Source organism: Thermobia domestica, chromosome 17, assembly GCF_964235325.1.
Source record: "Thermobia domestica chromosome 17, izTheDome1.hap1.1, whole genome shotgun sequence".
In the NCBI taxonomy this organism is placed as follows: Eukaryota; Metazoa; Arthropoda; class Insecta; order Zygentoma; family Lepismatidae; genus Thermobia; species Thermobia domestica.
Window position 1 is genome coordinate 72,198,277 of NC_137470.1, and position 19,479 is coordinate 72,217,755.

General features: G+C 35.6%; 1 protein-coding gene across 3 annotated transcripts in view; it reads left to right on the forward strand.

The window, feature by feature from the left end:
- Positions 1-19,479, forward strand: part of LOC145673717 (L-fucose kinase-like) — a 147,333-nt gene that overhangs the window by 36,223 nt on the left and 91,631 nt on the right. For all 3 annotated transcript variants that reach the window (XR_014128789.1, XM_081743431.1, XM_081743430.1), the window contains exons 7-9: positions 8,762-8,901; positions 13,986-14,292; positions 15,894-16,410. Coding sequence is in view for 2 of the 3 variants with exons in the window: in XM_081743431.1 (XP_081599557.1) it covers positions 8,762-8,901; positions 13,986-14,292; positions 15,894-16,410 (964 nt within the window). In the remaining variant the exon portion in view is untranslated. The remainder of the gene's footprint in view (positions 1-8,761; positions 8,902-13,985; positions 14,293-15,893; positions 16,411-19,479) is intronic.

The following is a 19,479-nucleotide window of genomic DNA, read 5'->3' on the forward strand; positions in this document are numbered from 1 at the left end:
ATTCTTATTCATTAACCGCACATTAGCTGTACACATCTTGTTAACAGCAACGTACAGGCAATAAATACACAGGCACATGTTCAACATCTGACGAAGAATAGTTGGAGATGTCTCGTACACTTCAGGTTTCTGGTCGTAGAAATCTAGACGTATAGTGATCTTTATTATAAAGAATTCCTTGACATCCATTTAATTTGTACAATGGACTTAAAGAAGTGCATTTCGTTTCTTTTCTGCATTTTCTTTCTTTTTACAATACGGTGTGCTTTTTGTTCACTTTTAATCTTCACCAGTATGACTATCTCTCACAGACTCTGCTAATACGTCATGATAAGGCTCCATCCAATGAGAGTACATAGACGAAATGAATAAAAATTTGTATGTACTGACTGTTCCGAGATTATATTTTTCGCCTGGGTTCTAGACCCATGGGCGGGCGTCTTGAGAGAAGCGGGAGAGTGATACTTTATTTTTCAAAATGAACACGAAATTGTGAGACTTGCATATCTTTGTGCTCAAGTTTCTATGGAGTAATTGGGCTTGTATCACGTTTTATATTTAATTATTAGTAAACTTTTTTTTTTTTAATCTTATTAACCGAAACCTAACAATGTATGTAGATGTTATGAACTTGTCATATTGTTATATGATGTTTTTGTTGTTCTGAGATTGGCGTAGCAATTGTGTACACTTTCTTTTGTGAAATCGTAATTGAGATCACTTCTTCACTCTCCACTCAGTAATACAAAGTGGGTTCGGAGTCCAACTCCCTTTTAGCCTCAGTCTCGACAACGTCTTTGGCTTACTGGTTCGAAGGTGATGAGAAAGCGCACTAACAGTGGTAGAGCTTGGTACTGGAAATCGAAACCCAGGTAACACATGGAGACTGTGAGTTGAATCTAATTAGGTGGGATAGCTTGACTAAATCAAAGAGACCATTCAACTTTACTTTTTATTAAACAAAAATAAAAATAATAGTACAGATGAATTTTACAAAATCGATTACTTGGAAGGATAACTTGGAAGTTTTTACTACATCACTTAAGTGGGAGCACAACCCCTATAATACTCAATGGGTGCTAGAAGGTTTTTATGCTAAACCGCGATTTATTGAAAATAGTGAACTTCGTACATCGCAACTTGCATTGGCCCGAAGGGGGAAAATGTTAATTCTCGAAGAGGGAAGTTGGTCTCAGATTGAAGGGACTTAGTAGTCGTCACTAAACATTCACAAAGTGCTACTACAAATCTCAAAGTACTCATCCCGAGTTAGAGGGGGAACTTAGAAAAAATAATCACATACCTGTTGTTCTACAAGGCGTCCGGGACTGGAGAGCACACACACTCGTCGACTGTCGTCCGTAGAATCAACCGGAGCGGCGAACAAGCCTCGTTTATATAGGCGTTACGTCCCACGCATTTCTGCCAGTTTCTGACGTAGCTCGAACGCTACGTCACGAGCCTCATCGAGCTTGGGAGAGACTTCTTCACGCGCATGCTCAATAGTGGTTAAGACTTCTAGTGTTTTCTATGATTTTTCTCTATCACGCCGGGATTGAAATTCCTATTTTACATTTATTTTACATTTATTTTTACAGTGTCTATTTTACACCTAGTTCTAACTACATAATAGATTTCATGTATTTATTGCTTTCGTGGTATTCCCTAAATATTGCATCTAGGACCCAGCTCTGTGATCTGAGTAAAATCAAAGCTAGGGTCATACCACTAATACATGCGTGTGGATTGGTGTCAATGAGGCATCAGGTCGCTAAATCAATCTGAACCTCAACCGACTCCGTTCTCCCTATCTCTCTTTTCCTTACTACACACACAATTTGAAAAGCGCGGGCGTCTCGCCCCATAGTTTGAGTCCGGCTTAGGACTTCGATGCACAACTGTGTAACAATATATACTCAAATTGAATTGCGAATGTATTGGAATCATTAATCCTCTCCTTGCCTATTGTGTGCATAATCCATCTATTATAGGTTTCTTTATGTTATTTCCAGCGAACGTACGTATCCTGTTGAAGTTGCGACTTATTCTGTAACTTCTAATATAGTGGTTTATTGCGGTTGTTTGTGGTGAGGTTGGAACAAAACTTCGTCTTGTTTGAATCGCATCACAATTAGCAGGGAAAAAGCATTTCTGTGTAGATAGCTTTGTATGTATTCAGGTCGATATTAGCGATGCTATCAATGCACGGGTGCTGAACTTATTCCAAGTTCGATTTCCGAGCTTGGTTATCACGTTGGTCTCTTTCGCCATCCGCAGTAACCATTCTAGACGGCGAAAAAGAGGAAGTTCGAAAAATAAATACCCTAGGTCCTTATGTCCCTCAGATCTGAGCTTACAGGGAAATCTATTTTCCCTCCATTCTGCTACAGAGTAACATAACCATTTGGAGCAGAGATATTAACTATCTGGATGTTGCCGTTGAGTAAGTATGTAACTGCCGTATATGAAAATGTCATAAAGTATTTAAAAAAAAAAAAAAAAGACAAATGAAATCAAAATCTGGCTTACTGGATGATACAGAATTCATGCTTCTACGAGGTGTACATCACCAAGGTAATAATATATACAGATGGACAACTTCTTGTTTGAAGTCATCTTGGTGTAGTGGTTAGCATAATAGAGTTGTGTGTAGAACTTCATATTAGCATAAATTCGACCCCTGTTTAAGATTTTTTTTTTTAAACAAAGAATCTAGGTTTCATCGGAAAGAGTATAGATGTAAGAAAATTATATTAAAAAATGTCACAGCTATGTAATATAGTACTGTACATTACATCATATATATTAAACCAAATCGTAAATTCTTCTCTTTTTGTCCCTAATGTATATTCTTGAGCCTAAAGTAACATAGTGCTTACCTAGTTCTTCAGTATTTTGCACAAAGAGAATCATTATATATAGAAAATTAACGGTCACTAACATACTTTCAGCCACAACCAACGGGAATAATCTGGTTGGGTTATTCAAATACATCATCTGATTCAAATGCAAGGACACATTTATCTTGTAAAGTATATTCCAGATGGAATGGTATCTAAAGTACTGTAACAGATTTGTGGCATCGAAATAATTATAGATACCAAAGAATATCATAGCGAATTAAAGAAAATAATCACACCAAAGAATCAGGCAAGGAAGAAGAAACGAGAAAATCACTAATGTGAATCATGTTTACTACTTTGTGGCATATTCAAGTGGTTAGCTTACCGACTTGCCACGCGGCAGATGAGGGGTTGAAATCTTATCCCCTCTACTATTTGTTTACGTTTGGTTTTGTCATTTGATTAAAACATTGTTGCAGAACAATTGAAAACTTCATACGTATGTGAGGTATTGTCAACTATTAACATCAAGCAAATACAGTCAAATTAAAATAATGCCTAGACAGAGGCAAAGTATGAAGGAAAAATAAGAAAATATGAATATCGGAAGACCAAAATATGAAAATACATAAAAATATAAGTATACACTTTCTAAAGATAAACTAGTAGGTTTACACAATTATTTCAATAAAACCTTAAATTAATAAATTTAAACGAAATTTCTTATTTGTTGTCCCACAATAATGCTCTTTAGGCTAAAGAAGACGGACGATTCATGAAAATGAATTATTGTTAATAATTCGTGGAGAATGTGGGAGGAAACGTGATAACCCCGAGAAAACCCACGGACACGATGTTGCCACCACAGACTCGCGTGGCCGGAGTTCGAATCAGAAACTCTTCGCACCAGAGGGGAGTGTTCCATCACTGAGTCATTGTGGTTTCTTGAGCATTAACGATTATCGTTGTACACCGTGTGTCAAAAAGAATGATCTGATTTTAGATTGTAATAATTACGAAACATGGAACGTGCCGGCAAGGAAATTAGTGTTGTTTGAATGGGCGTGGCTTAGAGTTTCAGAAAATTGCCGTTAGATGTCAGTCTTCTCAGTTTGAGGTCAGTCAGAAGTAAGATGGCGTCCGCTCAATAGAATGCATTTTGTGTGCTGTAGTTTTCGAAGACTGAGTCGGTGATTTCGGTTCAGCGTGCTTTTCGTCGGCGTTTTGACGTTGATCCGTCTGCACACAAAAACCCCTTTACCTCGTAACATAGAAGAAGTAAAGAACAGAATAACAGCCACCAGAACTGTTGCAAACGCAGATACAGTGTGTAAAGTTTATGAAGAATTTAGCTATCGTCTAGATGTTCGTGCTGCTCGTGGTGGACACACAGAGCATTTGTAATAGCATAGCTAAAACTTGAAGATTTTGTGAGTATTTCGCAATTTATTCCATTTTTGTAGTATATTTTTATCAATATATATCGATTTTTAAAATCAGGTGTTTTTTGAAAGACCTTGAGTGTGCTGAGTAAGTCTGTAAATTCGTCCGCCTATAAATCAGAAACTACTGGAGATAAAAGGATGAAACAGAAACGCAGATAGGAAAATGCCGGAGAGTTAACCGAGTGGAGCATTTTTCTTGCCTCTCAGGACTCTTTAAGAAGGGACCCTGGGGGTTACTCAAAAATTTCACTATGTTAATATTGATGTAGTGGCAATTTATTTCCCTACACAGTGACTCCCATTCCAGATTCTTACAAAAAAGATAGCATCACCAAAGCATATTGTATTCAAAGTATAATAAATCAACGTGTAATACTGCTAAAGATGTAAAAGTATCACTTGTGTTCCCAGACTGAATTTGTTGGGAAACTGCAGCTTCAACATGACAAAATAGTTTATCACCATATTTTAGAAGTTATCACCATACTTCAGAAGTAAATTAATTAAATTGTTGAACTAGACATAAATGCAATTTTGCAGTGCCATGAAAGGGCAAGTTTGCAGGCGTTATTTGACATGGGCGATTTTAGGGACTTCTACAGCTTCTGACATTTTAATCGCTTTCATCCTTGAACTTAAAGAGAATGATTCAAATTTCAATGGAGGACCCTAATGTAAACTTTACATTTCTGTGTATCTTCAAGTCAGATATTAGATGTAGTCGAATGATCCGGAATACTTGATATAGGAAGCTGAGAGTTACTTAGTTTGCATGGAACGTTTAAAACTGCAGATGGAATAACGAACTGGAGAACCGTTGAATTTCTAAGAGCTCTACACAACTCATGTAAAAATGTTCCAACGCACCGTGCCGAATACACTCCTGCAGAGGCTCAGAAAATTTGCCATTGAAGTCTTGTTCTGTGTCGGCTTAAAAATAGTAGTGTTTCTCAGTGGGGCATTGACGTAAATTGAGTAGAGCTCTTTCGTGTTTGGATCTTAATGCCTCTGCAGGATGTGATGGAGTGTATCACATGAAGCCTCTTTTACTTGAACTAGTTGAAAATAATTGGTTAGATGGCAGTAGAGCAGAAGTTGTGAGACAGGTCATTTTTTTTTTTTTTTTTAATTCAAATTGTAAAACAGTTATAACTCATTATTTTAAAACTGGTCAGTGATTGGATGAGTTTTGGCTAAAGAATTTGGATACTTCAGAGCAAATGATTTAAAGATGTTGTTAAAATGGTCTTTATTTTCTTTCACGAAAATTCAAATCAAGGAAGATGATTTTCAATCAATGCAGTATGTGTAGTAGATAATTTAAAAGAGCATACTTTAGTAGCACACACATTTGTGTACGATTCAGTAGCTGCTTCGAGTGGCGTTGAGAAACTATTCATAATGAAATTCAGAATTCATTAATGTACGAAATGTTCGTACTCGTTTTACAGAAGCAACAAATAAACGACGAGAGGAAGAGAAAAACAAACTAATAGAAGCTAAAAACAGGAAAATAAAAATCATTGTGAACGAGCTTGAAGCCAAGAAGACTAAAATAATGGAAGATACGCGCAATATTAATAAGGAAATAAAACGTTTGGAGAAATGAAATAAATTACATAATACTACGGGGATATTGATTTTTGTCCTAAAGATATGTAGTTAATATACCGCAGTGAGTTTTATGTACGTACATTCACCCCTTTTACGGTGAGTATCTCACTGACTTTCTCCTTTCATACGTGACGAAACTTTCATCATGTGACCAAAGCTACCGATTAAAGTTTCAGGAAAGATGTGTAATTTCTCGTTTTGTGTAAGAATTTTTATTAAGTAAGCGTTTTGTAATTTCATAACAAAATATGTTGTATTTGTTTTTATATTATTCATTTTTCTATTTGATTAGAGAAAAATGTACTACTTACGTAACAACATTGTCATGTTTCCTCAGTCTTGTTTTTCTGTCAGCATAAGAAAGTCTGTACCACTAATTGCATATCAGAGAAATTTTTTTTTTAAAAATATTTGGAAAAGCGGGAAAAGTCAGGGAATAATTTTCCGTAATTTTTGTCGCCACCCTGTGAAAACATTGAGTGTAGTATAGATATTTGTCTTGGATGACAGAAGTATCGATAAACTCTTTAGTATGGGATAAATAAAAGATAGATATAAATGGTTAAATGGTTTGATATAGACAAGTTGTAGGCGGTGTCTACATTGAGAAACGTGGAAGTATGAAATCCTATAATTGTAAAAGTGAAATTTATAAAAAATATTTACCTTTTATCTTTGTAATATAAGCGAAGGAAAGGCAATTAGAAACAAGACGAACTAGGTAGAGGTCTGTGCGGATATAAAATATCGCATCCGTACCGCATCCGCAACATCTCTATCCACACCCGCATCCGCAGATAATAAAGTAGCAAATATATACAACTTAATATTCTATAATAGTCTTGATTTCGAGAGTATTTTTAAACACATTTTAAATAGCCATCTCTTGTAGTTTTCTGAATCACAAAAAACAATACATTATATCAATTTCCTCGTGATCAAATCCAACTATGCTAAATAAAATGCTATATAAACCGTGAAGATACAAATTAGAAATTAATGAACGATGTATAGCGTTTTTGGTAGAGTTTTGGTTCTTGGCCTCTCAGCCTAGGAAAACTTTATTTAAACAAATTTCTTCATCTTCAAGGCCAATGGTCTGAAAATTTTCAGCTTTATCAGAGGGGCTTTGGCGAGTAGCGAAGGGGCCTGTCGTTTCGTTCTGTTTAGGTCAGAGATGTCATTCACCTACAAAACGGCTGCTAAAATATTGAAAAGAGCAATAAAAAAACTCTCTCGTGTCATTTCTTGTCCTTTTCCTGTCACTAGGTCACAAGCTTCAAACACACTTATTTTGATTTTAATTATTTTTCAACCGGTTTTAAAACTTTTAATTCAAAATAAACGTTTCTTAATGCTCTTTCCACCATAATTTCATAGCGGTTTTTTAAAGGTAGGGAAAAGGTGTAAGAAACCATATCCGCAACTTTATCCGCTGTCCGCACAGAAAATAAATATATATCCGCAGATACCCATTTTAAATGCGGATATCAGCATCCGCACAGACCTCTGGAAATAGGATTTGTCTTAACTCTGCTGTACTTCAGTCCCAAACAGAAATCACCATCAGGACGAACCTAAAAAAATAATAAAAAAAAAAAAACGAATCCTACAGAGATAAGTAAATATAAAATGAATTAATATAGTAAATATAGAACTACTTCTAGAACTTGTATGCCATTTTGTCCTTTGACTGGAGAAGGCTCTCAGTGAGAAGATACGCATTTTAAACTTCTGTATCTCTGTTGGGGCTTGGGGTTAGAAGTACATGCAGAGAAAACTAAATACGTGGAAATCCGTCGAGATTGTAATACTGCAAATTATGGATGCGCTAAAATATCAAAAAATACTTTCGATGAAGTGGCTACTTTCAAATATCTAGGATGAATATTAACAGACCAAAACCATATTCACCAATAAATTAAATGTCACTAAAAACAGGGAATTCGTAATATTATTCAATTCAAAACCTTTTGTCGTTGCGAATTCTGTCGAGGAATTTGAAGCTTAAAATATATAAAACGATAATCATGCCTGTTGGTCTGTATGGTTTCGAAACATGGTCGCTTACTCTGACGAAAGAACGCAGACTGAAAGTGTTGAGAACAAGATCCTAAGACGAATATACAGATCCAAGAGAAACAGGAATGGTGGAAACTTCATAACGAGGTAATACATATTTTATATTCTTTAACAAACATTGTTAATGTCACCAAATCTAGGAGGCTTAGGTGGGCAGATCATGTAGCCACATTGGAAGAAAGGTACGACCGCTTTCCATAGTTTTAACTGGAAATCCAATCGGAAAACAACCATTAGGAAGACTTATAAGCAGATGGGAGGACAATATTAAGATGAATCTCGCAGAAATAGGAATACAAATTAGAAACTGGATATAGTTGGCTCCAGAAGGATACAAGTCAATGGAGAGCTTTTATGAACGCGGCATTGAACTTCGAGTTCCATAAGCCATAAAGTGAGTGAGTGAGTGAGTTAGTATCCCTGTTGGACTTCTTTAAAACACCTTTTTTCTCCTTCTGATAATGACTGAAGATATGTACTCGAAATATACTGAATAAAAGTGTTTTCTGGTTGCTGGAGAGTAAGAAATCTTGTTTACTTCTATTTGTTGTATTTCATTGTTTTTGACAAATTTTGCTATTCAGTAACTGGTGGACAGGTCGTTATTCGAAAATGTATGTATTTGATGAGATTTCGTATGAAACACGTCGTTGTAGTTTGTACTGTGAGTCTGAAGTGATACTGTAGGGTTGTGATTCTATTGTTATTAAGGGTTTAATTTATGTGTTCTGAACCATGATTCAGTGTGTGTGATATTAATATTGCTTATTGTTGTAGGTTTCCTTATTCTTTGACATACTGATAGCGATGGCATCAGGAGTAACGAAAGAACAATTCTGCTTAGGGTTATGTGGCAAAACCTACAACATAAAACATAGATTCGATGTGGAACAATTAAACGAAAAGAACCATGCAAGGTAGGTTATTATTTCAACAATTTAATATGCAGTTATTCGTAAGCTTAATTTGTGGCTTATTTTCAAATTTGAGAAAATTTGATGGAATTATTTTGCTACATGAATGTATACACGCTATAGATAGTAATTAGTATACATTGTTACACGAAGAGTGAAAAAATACATTACTGGACGGTACTCGAACTCGGGATCTTCGGCGTACCGTGCCGATGCGTTAACCACTACATTACCCAGTCCGCTCCCTGAACACCCATACACTCTCTCTCTTGAAGTCGATATTCTTTCACTCACGTCAGACCACATGGTTTGTACCACAACTTCATGTTGTGTTAGGACAGTCCAGTGACCATATTCACAACACCTCTGATGGTTGTATATCGCTTTTACTACTTATAGAGTAAACAACCGATTTTTAACACACCAACCGTCAGAGGCGTTCTGAATATGTACACTGGACTGTCCAAGCACCATAGAAGGTTGTGGTACAAACCATGTTATCTCAGTGAATGAATACCGACTTGAAGGATGAGGGAATGTAGGGATGTCCTGGGAGCGGACTAGGTAGCGTAGTAGTAAACACATGGGAAGGGTACATCAATGATCCCGGGTTCGAGTCCCGCTTCAGTTATGCACTTTATCACTCTTTGTATACCGTTGAATTCGCATGTATAGAGTAGTTGTGTTAAAAACCAGTTGTGTCCTCTATTCGTTAATAAAAGTAGTAGCCATTGGTTATTTCTTCCTTATTTTGCATTTGTTCAGTAGCGTATACTTTCGTAAAAAATGAAATGAAATCTTTGAGTTTTACGTCCCACGATTATGCCGGTGAAGCTAAAAGAGACGGTGAAGATGAGAAATGAATGAAATAGTGGAATGAGGAAAGTGGGAGGAAACGGGAAAGCCCCGAGAAACCCCACGAGCACGGTGTTTGTCCACCACAAAGTCCACGCGGCCCGAGCTGGGATTGAACCAGGGACCCCAAGCACCGGAGGTGAACGCTTGTACCACTGAGCCCCCGCGCCCCCGTATACTTCCTTAATCAGTTCCTAGTAGGCAGTTATTAGTCTGAGATTTCTCTCCAGTTACACTCATCATTTGTCTGCATGACACATAGGATGAGAGAAAAGCATAATGATACCAATAATTGTGTCTATTTTAGGGATGCTCATATCACTTGTCAGCAAATATGAAGATCTTGATGTTTCTAGATCTGTTCTTCACGAACTGCTGTCAGTACTTCCCAGTACTCTCAGTTCATGTCATTGCTATGTAGACACTTCTGTCGTAAGAATAGCGTAAAATAAATTACAATGGTTCTAAGTTGAAAGCTCGAAAGTTAAGAAGTTAGTACCGCTATTTAAATCAATTTATGTATATCACAATTCTCGCGTAGAGCCCATTGTAAGAATAAATGAATCTATTACTGACATCTCTTTCTCCAAAGGAAGGCTGATTAGTGCGCAAGTCGTCTATGATTTTAGCAAATATACTAACTCTGTTTCGGTAGCATTCGTATGTCCTCATCAAATAATGGAACACGAAAATCTACCTTATAGGCAAGGGGGCACTAAGGTGCGCATGTTTCGATGTCTCAACGTTCTTTACCAGTGAGTTTATTTTATATTTTTATATTATTATTATTATTATTATTATTATTATTATTATTATTATTATTATTATTATTATTATTATTATTATTTGTTTATTCATGTTGATTATTGACGATTTAGTTATTTATGTTACAAGTATATTAAGTAGATGTGAGTAATTGTAATAGATTTTGTCTCATGTTTGAAGAAAAGGTAACTACAGTTCAGACTACTAAATTTGGCAGTTAAAGTTAATGAAAGAAATAGATCATTTACCAAGCATATTAAAGTTTCAAATTAAACATTTCACAACTGGCTTAACGGGAAGTGATCATTTATCAAAACTGTTTTATTTGCCTTGTCTTTTGTTTTCAAGAAGCATATTTAAAAACGTGTAGGTTGGGGTATTAGGATCACGCTAGTGGACCTTATAGGATTGTAATGTTAGTACATCCGTCTGTCCGTTAGTCCACACGGTAACTCTTGAAAGAAAGTGAGTTTTTTGAATTTTATTTTATTATTATTATTATTATTTGCAGCAGATAGCTAGAGCGATTATCTCGACCGGGCTCGTTAATGAAGTCAATCTGTTGACATCTTTACGGGTAACGGTGACTTTAACGTGGCATCGTGTCCGTGGGTTTTCTCGAAGTACTCCCGTATCCTCCCACATTCTCATTCCATCAATTTCACCATCATCATTCACTTGCCTTGAGCTAGAGGGCATAATCGTGGTACGTAAAACTGAAAGATTGAACAGTGAACAGAAGTTTTGAACAGTGGGTGTCTACATCTCATTCATTCACAAATATACGTTTCACCTAACTAATATGCAACCATCAAAACATTTAAAAGTTACGGACTATGCTACACACATCTAGGAGAAAATATTTATATAATCCTTATTATAAACGCAGGCTCTTTGATCCATAAAGTTACGTTTCGTGTGATCCTCTTTATTTCCTTAGCAGAATTTATTACATCCTGTTCCTTTGCATGGCGGGGAATCCCAGTGATCTTTTGACAATAAAACTGGATTAATATCCATACTTATATACCAGGAGGTATAGTAGCTCAGTGGTAGAGTGCTTACCTCTGGTGCGTGTGGTCCCTGGTTTGATCCACAGCCAAGTAAGTGTATAGTGGACAACATCGTGTCCGTGGGTTTTCTCGGAGTACTCCCGTTTCCTCCCACAGTATATTCCACCGATTCTTCCATCATCATTAGGACGACCGTAAAATTTTCCACTGCAAACAGGAGAGGTACCGGCTTTTTAAAAATCATGAGAAATGAGAAACAGCTCAGTGCGGAAAATAGTTCCTGTTTACCTTAACAATACCTAATATATTTATATTGTCATATATTTAAGCTATAAAATAAAACAGCATTTAACTTACAATATAATAGGACATGATGCTACTTGCACTTGCTCCTTTGCCCTAACTCAAATCCTTGATATTACATTGGGTGACAAATTGATTCTCGAACTGAAGAATGCCAGAAGTATTTCTCAGAAGAACCTATCTTCTTGAGAATACCTTTATTCTTCACTAGTCTTTCATAAAATTCACTGCTGTTCTCTATTAAGTTTACCCGTACCAGTAACATAGAATTCATTGTTGCAACATGTAAGAAAGATTTTTCACTTGTCCATATGTTATTCATAATTGATAAAACACGCTCGACAGAAGTAGATCTACGAGGCAGGCACAACACCACTCCTTATTTTTTTTCAATAGAATATCAAACTTTATATTTTCCTATTCTAATATACCAAAAACTTGTACAAAGAGTACGGGTACTGGGTTTGATATGTGCAAAGAATAACGGTACTGGGTTTGATATTTACTTCTTTCACTGGCATAAAACGGGACAAATACTACTTTATTCCATTTTCTGACGGTACGGCCGGGATACGACTCTAAAACGGGACGTATAGTAGCACTAATCATCATTCACATGCCTTAACCATCTGTCTCCCTTAGTCTAAAGTACAAAATAGGGGAACGGACAGACAGACAAACAGACACACACACACACACACACATATATATATATATATATATATATATATATATAATCTTTGTTGTAATGTCCTTTGAAGTACATAAAAAATATTATTTTAAATTCTTTTCCTTCTGGCTCACTACTAGATTACTCTCAATTTTATTCGTTTATTGAATAGAGTTGAACGCCCCTTTCCACTACACTAAGACTATAGGAATACCTATTAGTTCAAGTGAGACCCTGAAATCTGAAATAAGCATCGAACCGAATCACTAAAAGAGTAAGAAAGTGTGTTAGTGATTTAACCGCGAATGTAAACACGGTCCAAAACACTCTCTCTTAATGAATCATGTGACGCGGTGTCGTCGGCAAAAGTTATCTTATTTAATGCACAAACTATATATAATATACGCTGTTTCGTTTTGTCGATGACTTACAACGTATGAATATTTTCTTGTCAGTCTGACAATGTATTACTGTGCGTTTAAAGAAAAGTGTACATAAGGTCAACAGGTGCTGTTTGCTTGTATTCGCAGTTTCAGTTTCCAAAATAAACTTTGGAGGCCGTACTTTATTATCATTATTATTATTTCGTATTTAGACTTCACAAAAGATGAACTTGGTATTTATTAATATTTTCGGAACCACATTATTTCGATATTTTGTCAATATCAATTTTGACATCTAAATTCAGATGTAACACAGCCCTATATGCCATCAATCTTCGTTCTTCTTACTTCGTTGGAATCAGTTTTTTAAATAAATATTCCCATCTGTATTATTTTCTTGTCCTACTGTATTATTGTAAATAATATTGGGCAAGAAGATGATAGACATAAAAAAAACTATCTAGGATGAACAATATTGAGCAACCTCTTGCACATATGTCGAAAACAGTAAATGATTTCTTAATTTTATTTAAATATCAATATATTGTTTAATGTGGTAACTTATCTTTTTATTACAAGTACTTTTCAAATCTATGAAAAACTGTGAAGTAGCAAATTAAGGTTTAAAAATTGTTCCTTTCAATTCTCATTGTTTGACAACAATTTTTGGTTACATTCGTCTTGTACAGCGGTGGACACTTCTAAATGGTACAGCCATATGGAGATTTACGGCTAAGGTGTACCATTTAGAAGTGTCCACCGCTGTACAACTTAAAAGTAATTGCACTATTTGTATTTCGAAGTTATAATTCGTAGGAAATCAATAAAAATACATGGTGATCCTTTAAGTAAGGATTATCGTATTTTCTTTATGAAAAAAGACTTCTTTAATATGTTTCCGTGTTTAAGGCCTTAGGAGGTGTATTAGTATTCTTTCTAAGTTGTTAAGTTATCTTTGTGTCTTATGTTTACGATTGTATGTGTAATTTAAACACGTTGTTAATGAAAATAATTTCGTACTTTAAGCATCATATAGCATCTTTAAGTAAATATTGAACACGCTGGATTTTCTCTTATTGAATTTTTCTTGATTTTCAGGGAATTGGTGTGGAAAGAACTACACAAATTTAGAATTAAACCACATATCCTTTCTAATTTTACGTTTATTTATCTTGCTCAAGAGAGTCCCGTAACCAAAACCCTTTACGAAGCATTATGTAAGGTTCCTTCCTACCACCACACTTCACTCACGGAAATTAGTACATGCATTAATTGTATGATCACGTGTCCACTTGAAACAGTTGGTAACAAACACGTTGTGTGCAATTCGAAGTTGTTTGGCTCAGGGCGTGTGTCACTGGGTGACGGTGCTTTTGTTGCTGGGGTGATTTATGACGTGACACAGGTAAGGCAGGTTTTTAATTAATTTTTTTTTCTGTATCGTTAAGACGTGTTATACATAGTCTACAATTGGTTCCTATTAAGAACAATAATATTGTTTCATTTCAACCTTATGTTGTCTAGTGTACCATGTTGTCACGAAGTTTCTTGTAATAATTCTAATGAAACCTGCGTCAGTTACCTGTCGCATCGAGAAATTTTACTTAAAAAATTTTTAGAAGAGAGTTGTTGACAGCTGTTAAATTTAATAAAGATTGTGGACGTTTTTCTGTTTTAAAATAGTATTATATTTCCAGTAGTAAATAGTGAAACACTTAACATAGGTCACATTGGTGTCGTAAAGGTTTATAGAAAAAGAGAAAGAGATGTATGTGATATTTATTGATCTAGAAAAGGCTTTTGACCGCGTGAATTGGAAATTGCTGTTGGAAGTTCTAACTAAAGTTGGGTTGGAATGGAAAGATCGAAGACTCATGAGAAACTTATATATAAACCAACAAGTAAGTGTTAGAATAGGGGATGAAATGACAGAGGAGAGTGCAATTGAAAGGGGAGTTCGAGAGGGATGTCAGTCCACTAGATTTTCGTAAATAACTATAAATATGATCTTAAATCTTCCAAATAAATGCAGATAATGATCACTAAATTTTATAATTGCCTTTTCGAGAATATGCTGGCTCTAATTGATATATCACATGACTACCTTTCCATTTCAAAAAGAATCACATATTTCAAAATGGCGGATTTCAAGATGGCGGCGGAGGTTCGTGATCTACTCTGCCAATTCTTCTTTTGCCAATATGTGAAACTACCACCGTTTGCGTTCTGTATTTTTCATTATTTTCACGAGTCAACAGTTTATTTGGTGTATTTCAATAACATAGCATAACCCTTCTCCCACCAACTTTGATCCCCTCCCCCTCCGTTTCTTATGGCGCTCAGCCGCTATAACTTTGCACATACACATATTTTCACATCATCTATCAGGCGCACTATGTCTCATCCCGCAACTCGATTAATCCATTTGGACCCTTTACTTGTAAGCTCGCCAGAAAGACATTAGATATATATGATTCATAGGTTTATATTATTTATGTATACAGCACAGGTTTTTTTGTACTTTCAATACGTTTCATTCCCTTTCTAAAAGGTTTTCAAATGCTAAGCCGCTATAAATTTGTACATACCTATAAATTCACTCGTTCTGCTCCGTGTCTAATTGGCAGATTCTCCCATTCTTGGTCTTTTAACTCGATTACTTTATTTGGAAAGGTTCTTTGTCAGATAAATGTAACTAAACAATGATACAAATGTGAAACAACTCTCCCCACTGATCAAGTGGCAAGCGCGTGTGCCTTTATTGCATGTGGTCCCGGGTTCGAGTCCTGGTAACAGAGCATAAAAATATTAAATTCATCACACGCTTTCATTAATCATCTCTCTTCTTTAGCCTAAAGAGCATAATCATGTATTGTTGAACTTAAAAAAAAGAAAAAAAGTAAAACTGCTGAACCTTTGCACGTACTTTGTAGCAATGTAGAGAATATTTGTACGTTGTTCCTTCACTATTTGTCAGGTACGCTCACCATTTCGTTTAAATTTCAGCTGGAAGTGTTTAAAGTCTCGAACAATGTTGCTATAATTGGCTTCCCGATAACAGAAGTTGAGAGAGATCAATTTGGATCATCCAGGTCAACTACAAAGTTGGTATACGCACTCTTCGGAGTTGGAGATCATCTCAATTTACCGTATGATTCTGGTACAATTTTTAATACGCCATGGATGCTTTACTTCAAAATGACAGGCATTTCTCCAGAAGACCTATGGCCTCTAGATTCGTCTGATAAGTGTCTTTACACAGCTAAACTTTATCCAGTTACTGATGATGTGACTGACATGAAGAACCTCCTCTGGTTACAAGAGAAAAATAAGAGCAGATATCACGTGTGGAAGTCTGGGAAAAGAATGAGCCTGTCTGAAATAATGAGCAAATTAGATTATGGAGTTGTTTTTGAAAATCGAAGGAAGATATATCAAGATGTGACTCTGCATTGTGTTGAAGAACGAGGCATACCACCTGATGGATCTGTGTTCCTGCCATATTTCAAATGTGCATGTGCAGGTACGTTTATTTATCATATTTTGAATTTATAAGCATGCAAATTTGCGTTCCTTACTGTCGACATACAAAACACATCTTGTTAAATTCGGTATTTTGACTTCCTTTGAAGCATCCTGTACAGCTCTTAATTCTCATGCTGTGATCAGCGGGAACCGAATTTCAGTGACTGTCAGTCTTTCTTCTGTTATGCGAAGACAATGCATAGGTTGATACGAAGTGTTCCAGGTAGTACGGGGAACTACACAAAAGTTACGTAGAATCTGAAAGCTCATAAATTACATTTGAGGTGTTCGAGCAGTAATACTAAACTTTTCTGTGATATCAAGTTTTCTTGCCTATATATATAGTTTGTGGAAGTCGTTCGTCTTTCCATTAGAAAATTCAGTTTCAAATAAATGGACAATCATTTTGACCGTTGAGAATGTTTTTTTAGGAAACAAGCGGTTATTTAAGTCGCTCATACTACCCGGAATGCCTCGTATCTAAATTCCACTCTTTTCTAAGAAGTTTCACGAAAGAAAACAGAAGATATGTATATATATATATATATATATATATATATATATACTTGCAAAGATATTCAGGAATATGGGACAATTCAACGCACAATCATTTAAATTTTTCATACATACACTTCCATTCTCTGTGTTTCATTTTGAAAGGATTTTTTTTTTTTTTAATATAACACACCTAATAATCGAAAACCAGTATTCTTTCATTCAAGAAAGCATATTTACTGTAATTCACAGAAAAAAATAACGTTAGTACGATAAAAGGTATTTTGTAATTCATATTTTTTATTTAATTATTTTTTATTTTATTTATTTATTTTTTACATTCCGTTTCGCCAATAAATCTGCAGCCGCATTATATCAGTTTGCACCCTGGATATGTCATTCGACTGACCGTTGGTAAGCCGAATTTTTAAAATAGGAAGAATTACCTATCTGAGAAAATTTTCATGCTTCAAAAAGCAAAGAACCTTACTTGTAGTCAGCAGCAAAAGCATCTCCGGTGTGTATTTGAGTTACTCATTATTTCATCCTGCAACTCAGAAACAGGTCAAATAGATCTTTTTTAATGAGGGAAATGCCTCGAAATGTTCCTCGAGTTGAACCTGAGATTTTACTATGAGTATTGTTTCCGTAGCCTCCAACCTTAAGAGGATCTAAATTTTATACAGATGTTATCCATATATATTCTAATCTGTGTGCAGGGATTAGAAGAACACACACTCATTAGGAAGTTTATTATTATTATTATTATTATTATTATTATTATTATTATTATTATTATTATTATTATTATTATTATTTAACAGTTCGTTTGACATCCATACAGCATACAACCACGAAATTTGTATACTACATATCTTGACATACATAATACGGATATATCGTGTGAGAATTCGATTTAAGAAGGTTTGGGACTGGGAAAAAAGATTTTGGAATAACTTCTGGACAATTCATTTTGAGGAATAAGAATTTTGGGTAGTCTAACAATTTCCACAAAATTGGGAAAATTTTCTTAATTCGTGTGCAAAAAAAGTGATTTAAATTCGTCTTTACTCTGACAAAACGTTTGTTAGCGCCTCTGGAAAACTTGGATTTCGGGGTGATGGGAACCGACTCAGGATTTTGCCTATGGATCTGCATGAACTTGAGTGTATACATTCACTGCTTTAGGTCGAGCAAAATCACCAATATTTTCTTTGAGCAAGTAGGTAATATGGGCATACTACGAACACAAATGTCCTCTGACCCAACGGCACCAGGTGCTCAGACCCATTCAGCCTCTTAATATTGTTTTACTTTTAGAGTTTAACGTCCCACAATTATGGACTGAGGCTAAGGGAGACGAAAGACTGATCCTTCTCCCTCTAATGTTTCTGTATTGTTTACGTATTCTTATTTCAGCAAAACAATTTTGACTAAATTAAAAAAAAAAAAAAAAAATGATTACTCAGATGCATTTTCACTGTGAGAACATAGTACTCTATTTATTTTTCTCCTCAAACAACTCTCTTCCAGAATTTTTTATTGATAGAAATGAAGGCATTTTTTTTTTTTTCGTTTACTGTAAGCATTGTTGTCGATTTATTAATACCTAAGCTATAACAACTTCCTTGTTTTTCACTATAGACAGGCCCGTATTTATATATTGTGCGTCCCTGTGCTCTAAATAATTTGTCGCTCCCCCCTCCCCGCACGAACTTATGTTTCAAACAAGGAAACAAGCCGTGATTTTCCAAACATACCAGCTCTTGTTGAGTAGCAGTTCAGGTAATACAAGTTACAACGTAAGTTTAAATGGCATAATTCTCTCAATGATGATTATGATGTGGTGTTTTGCCTGAAGGTAAGTGTTTGACCCGAAGGTCCCTGGGCAAGGTGAACCCATGGTATTTTGCCATTGCCTTTCATGGGATGATGATGATGTACTAAGAATGAGACCTACAGCTTAAAACTTGGTATCCGAACCACTTGTGTCCCCACCGGTAATCGCACCTGGGACCCCTTGAGAACAAGGCAACGAGCCACTCATCCGTTGGGAACATATTCTCTCAATACTAGTATGTAATTTATTCACTTAGGTTGTAATTTACTGTTCGGAGAAAAGGTATTCTATTAATAAGCTGTCTGTCTGTAGCGCTTTTCAACTCCAGAACCATGTAGATAGTAACATGGGGCCTTATGCAGAGTCGTTTTGGCGTATGATTAGCATCATACTAAAGACATGACTACTGCAGGAAACATAGGTTAGTCAAATTCTTTAGTATAGCACTAATCACGCGTCAGAACGACTCTGCATAAGGTCCATGAAATTTTAATATGTTTTAAACTCTCAGGGAAATGATCAAATGATATGTTCCAAGTCCCTTGGTCACACCTGAGCTGAGATATTGGGAGTGCAAAATCCCCATAAGAATAACATGAGGGCATTTAAAAATAATTGAAAATTAGCAATATTAGAGTTGAATTCAAAGTTTTGGGGATGACTGAGATGAACAGTGACAGTTTTAATCCAATTCAATTTCAAGGTCATGCTCCACTCAACAGGGAGGGGGCG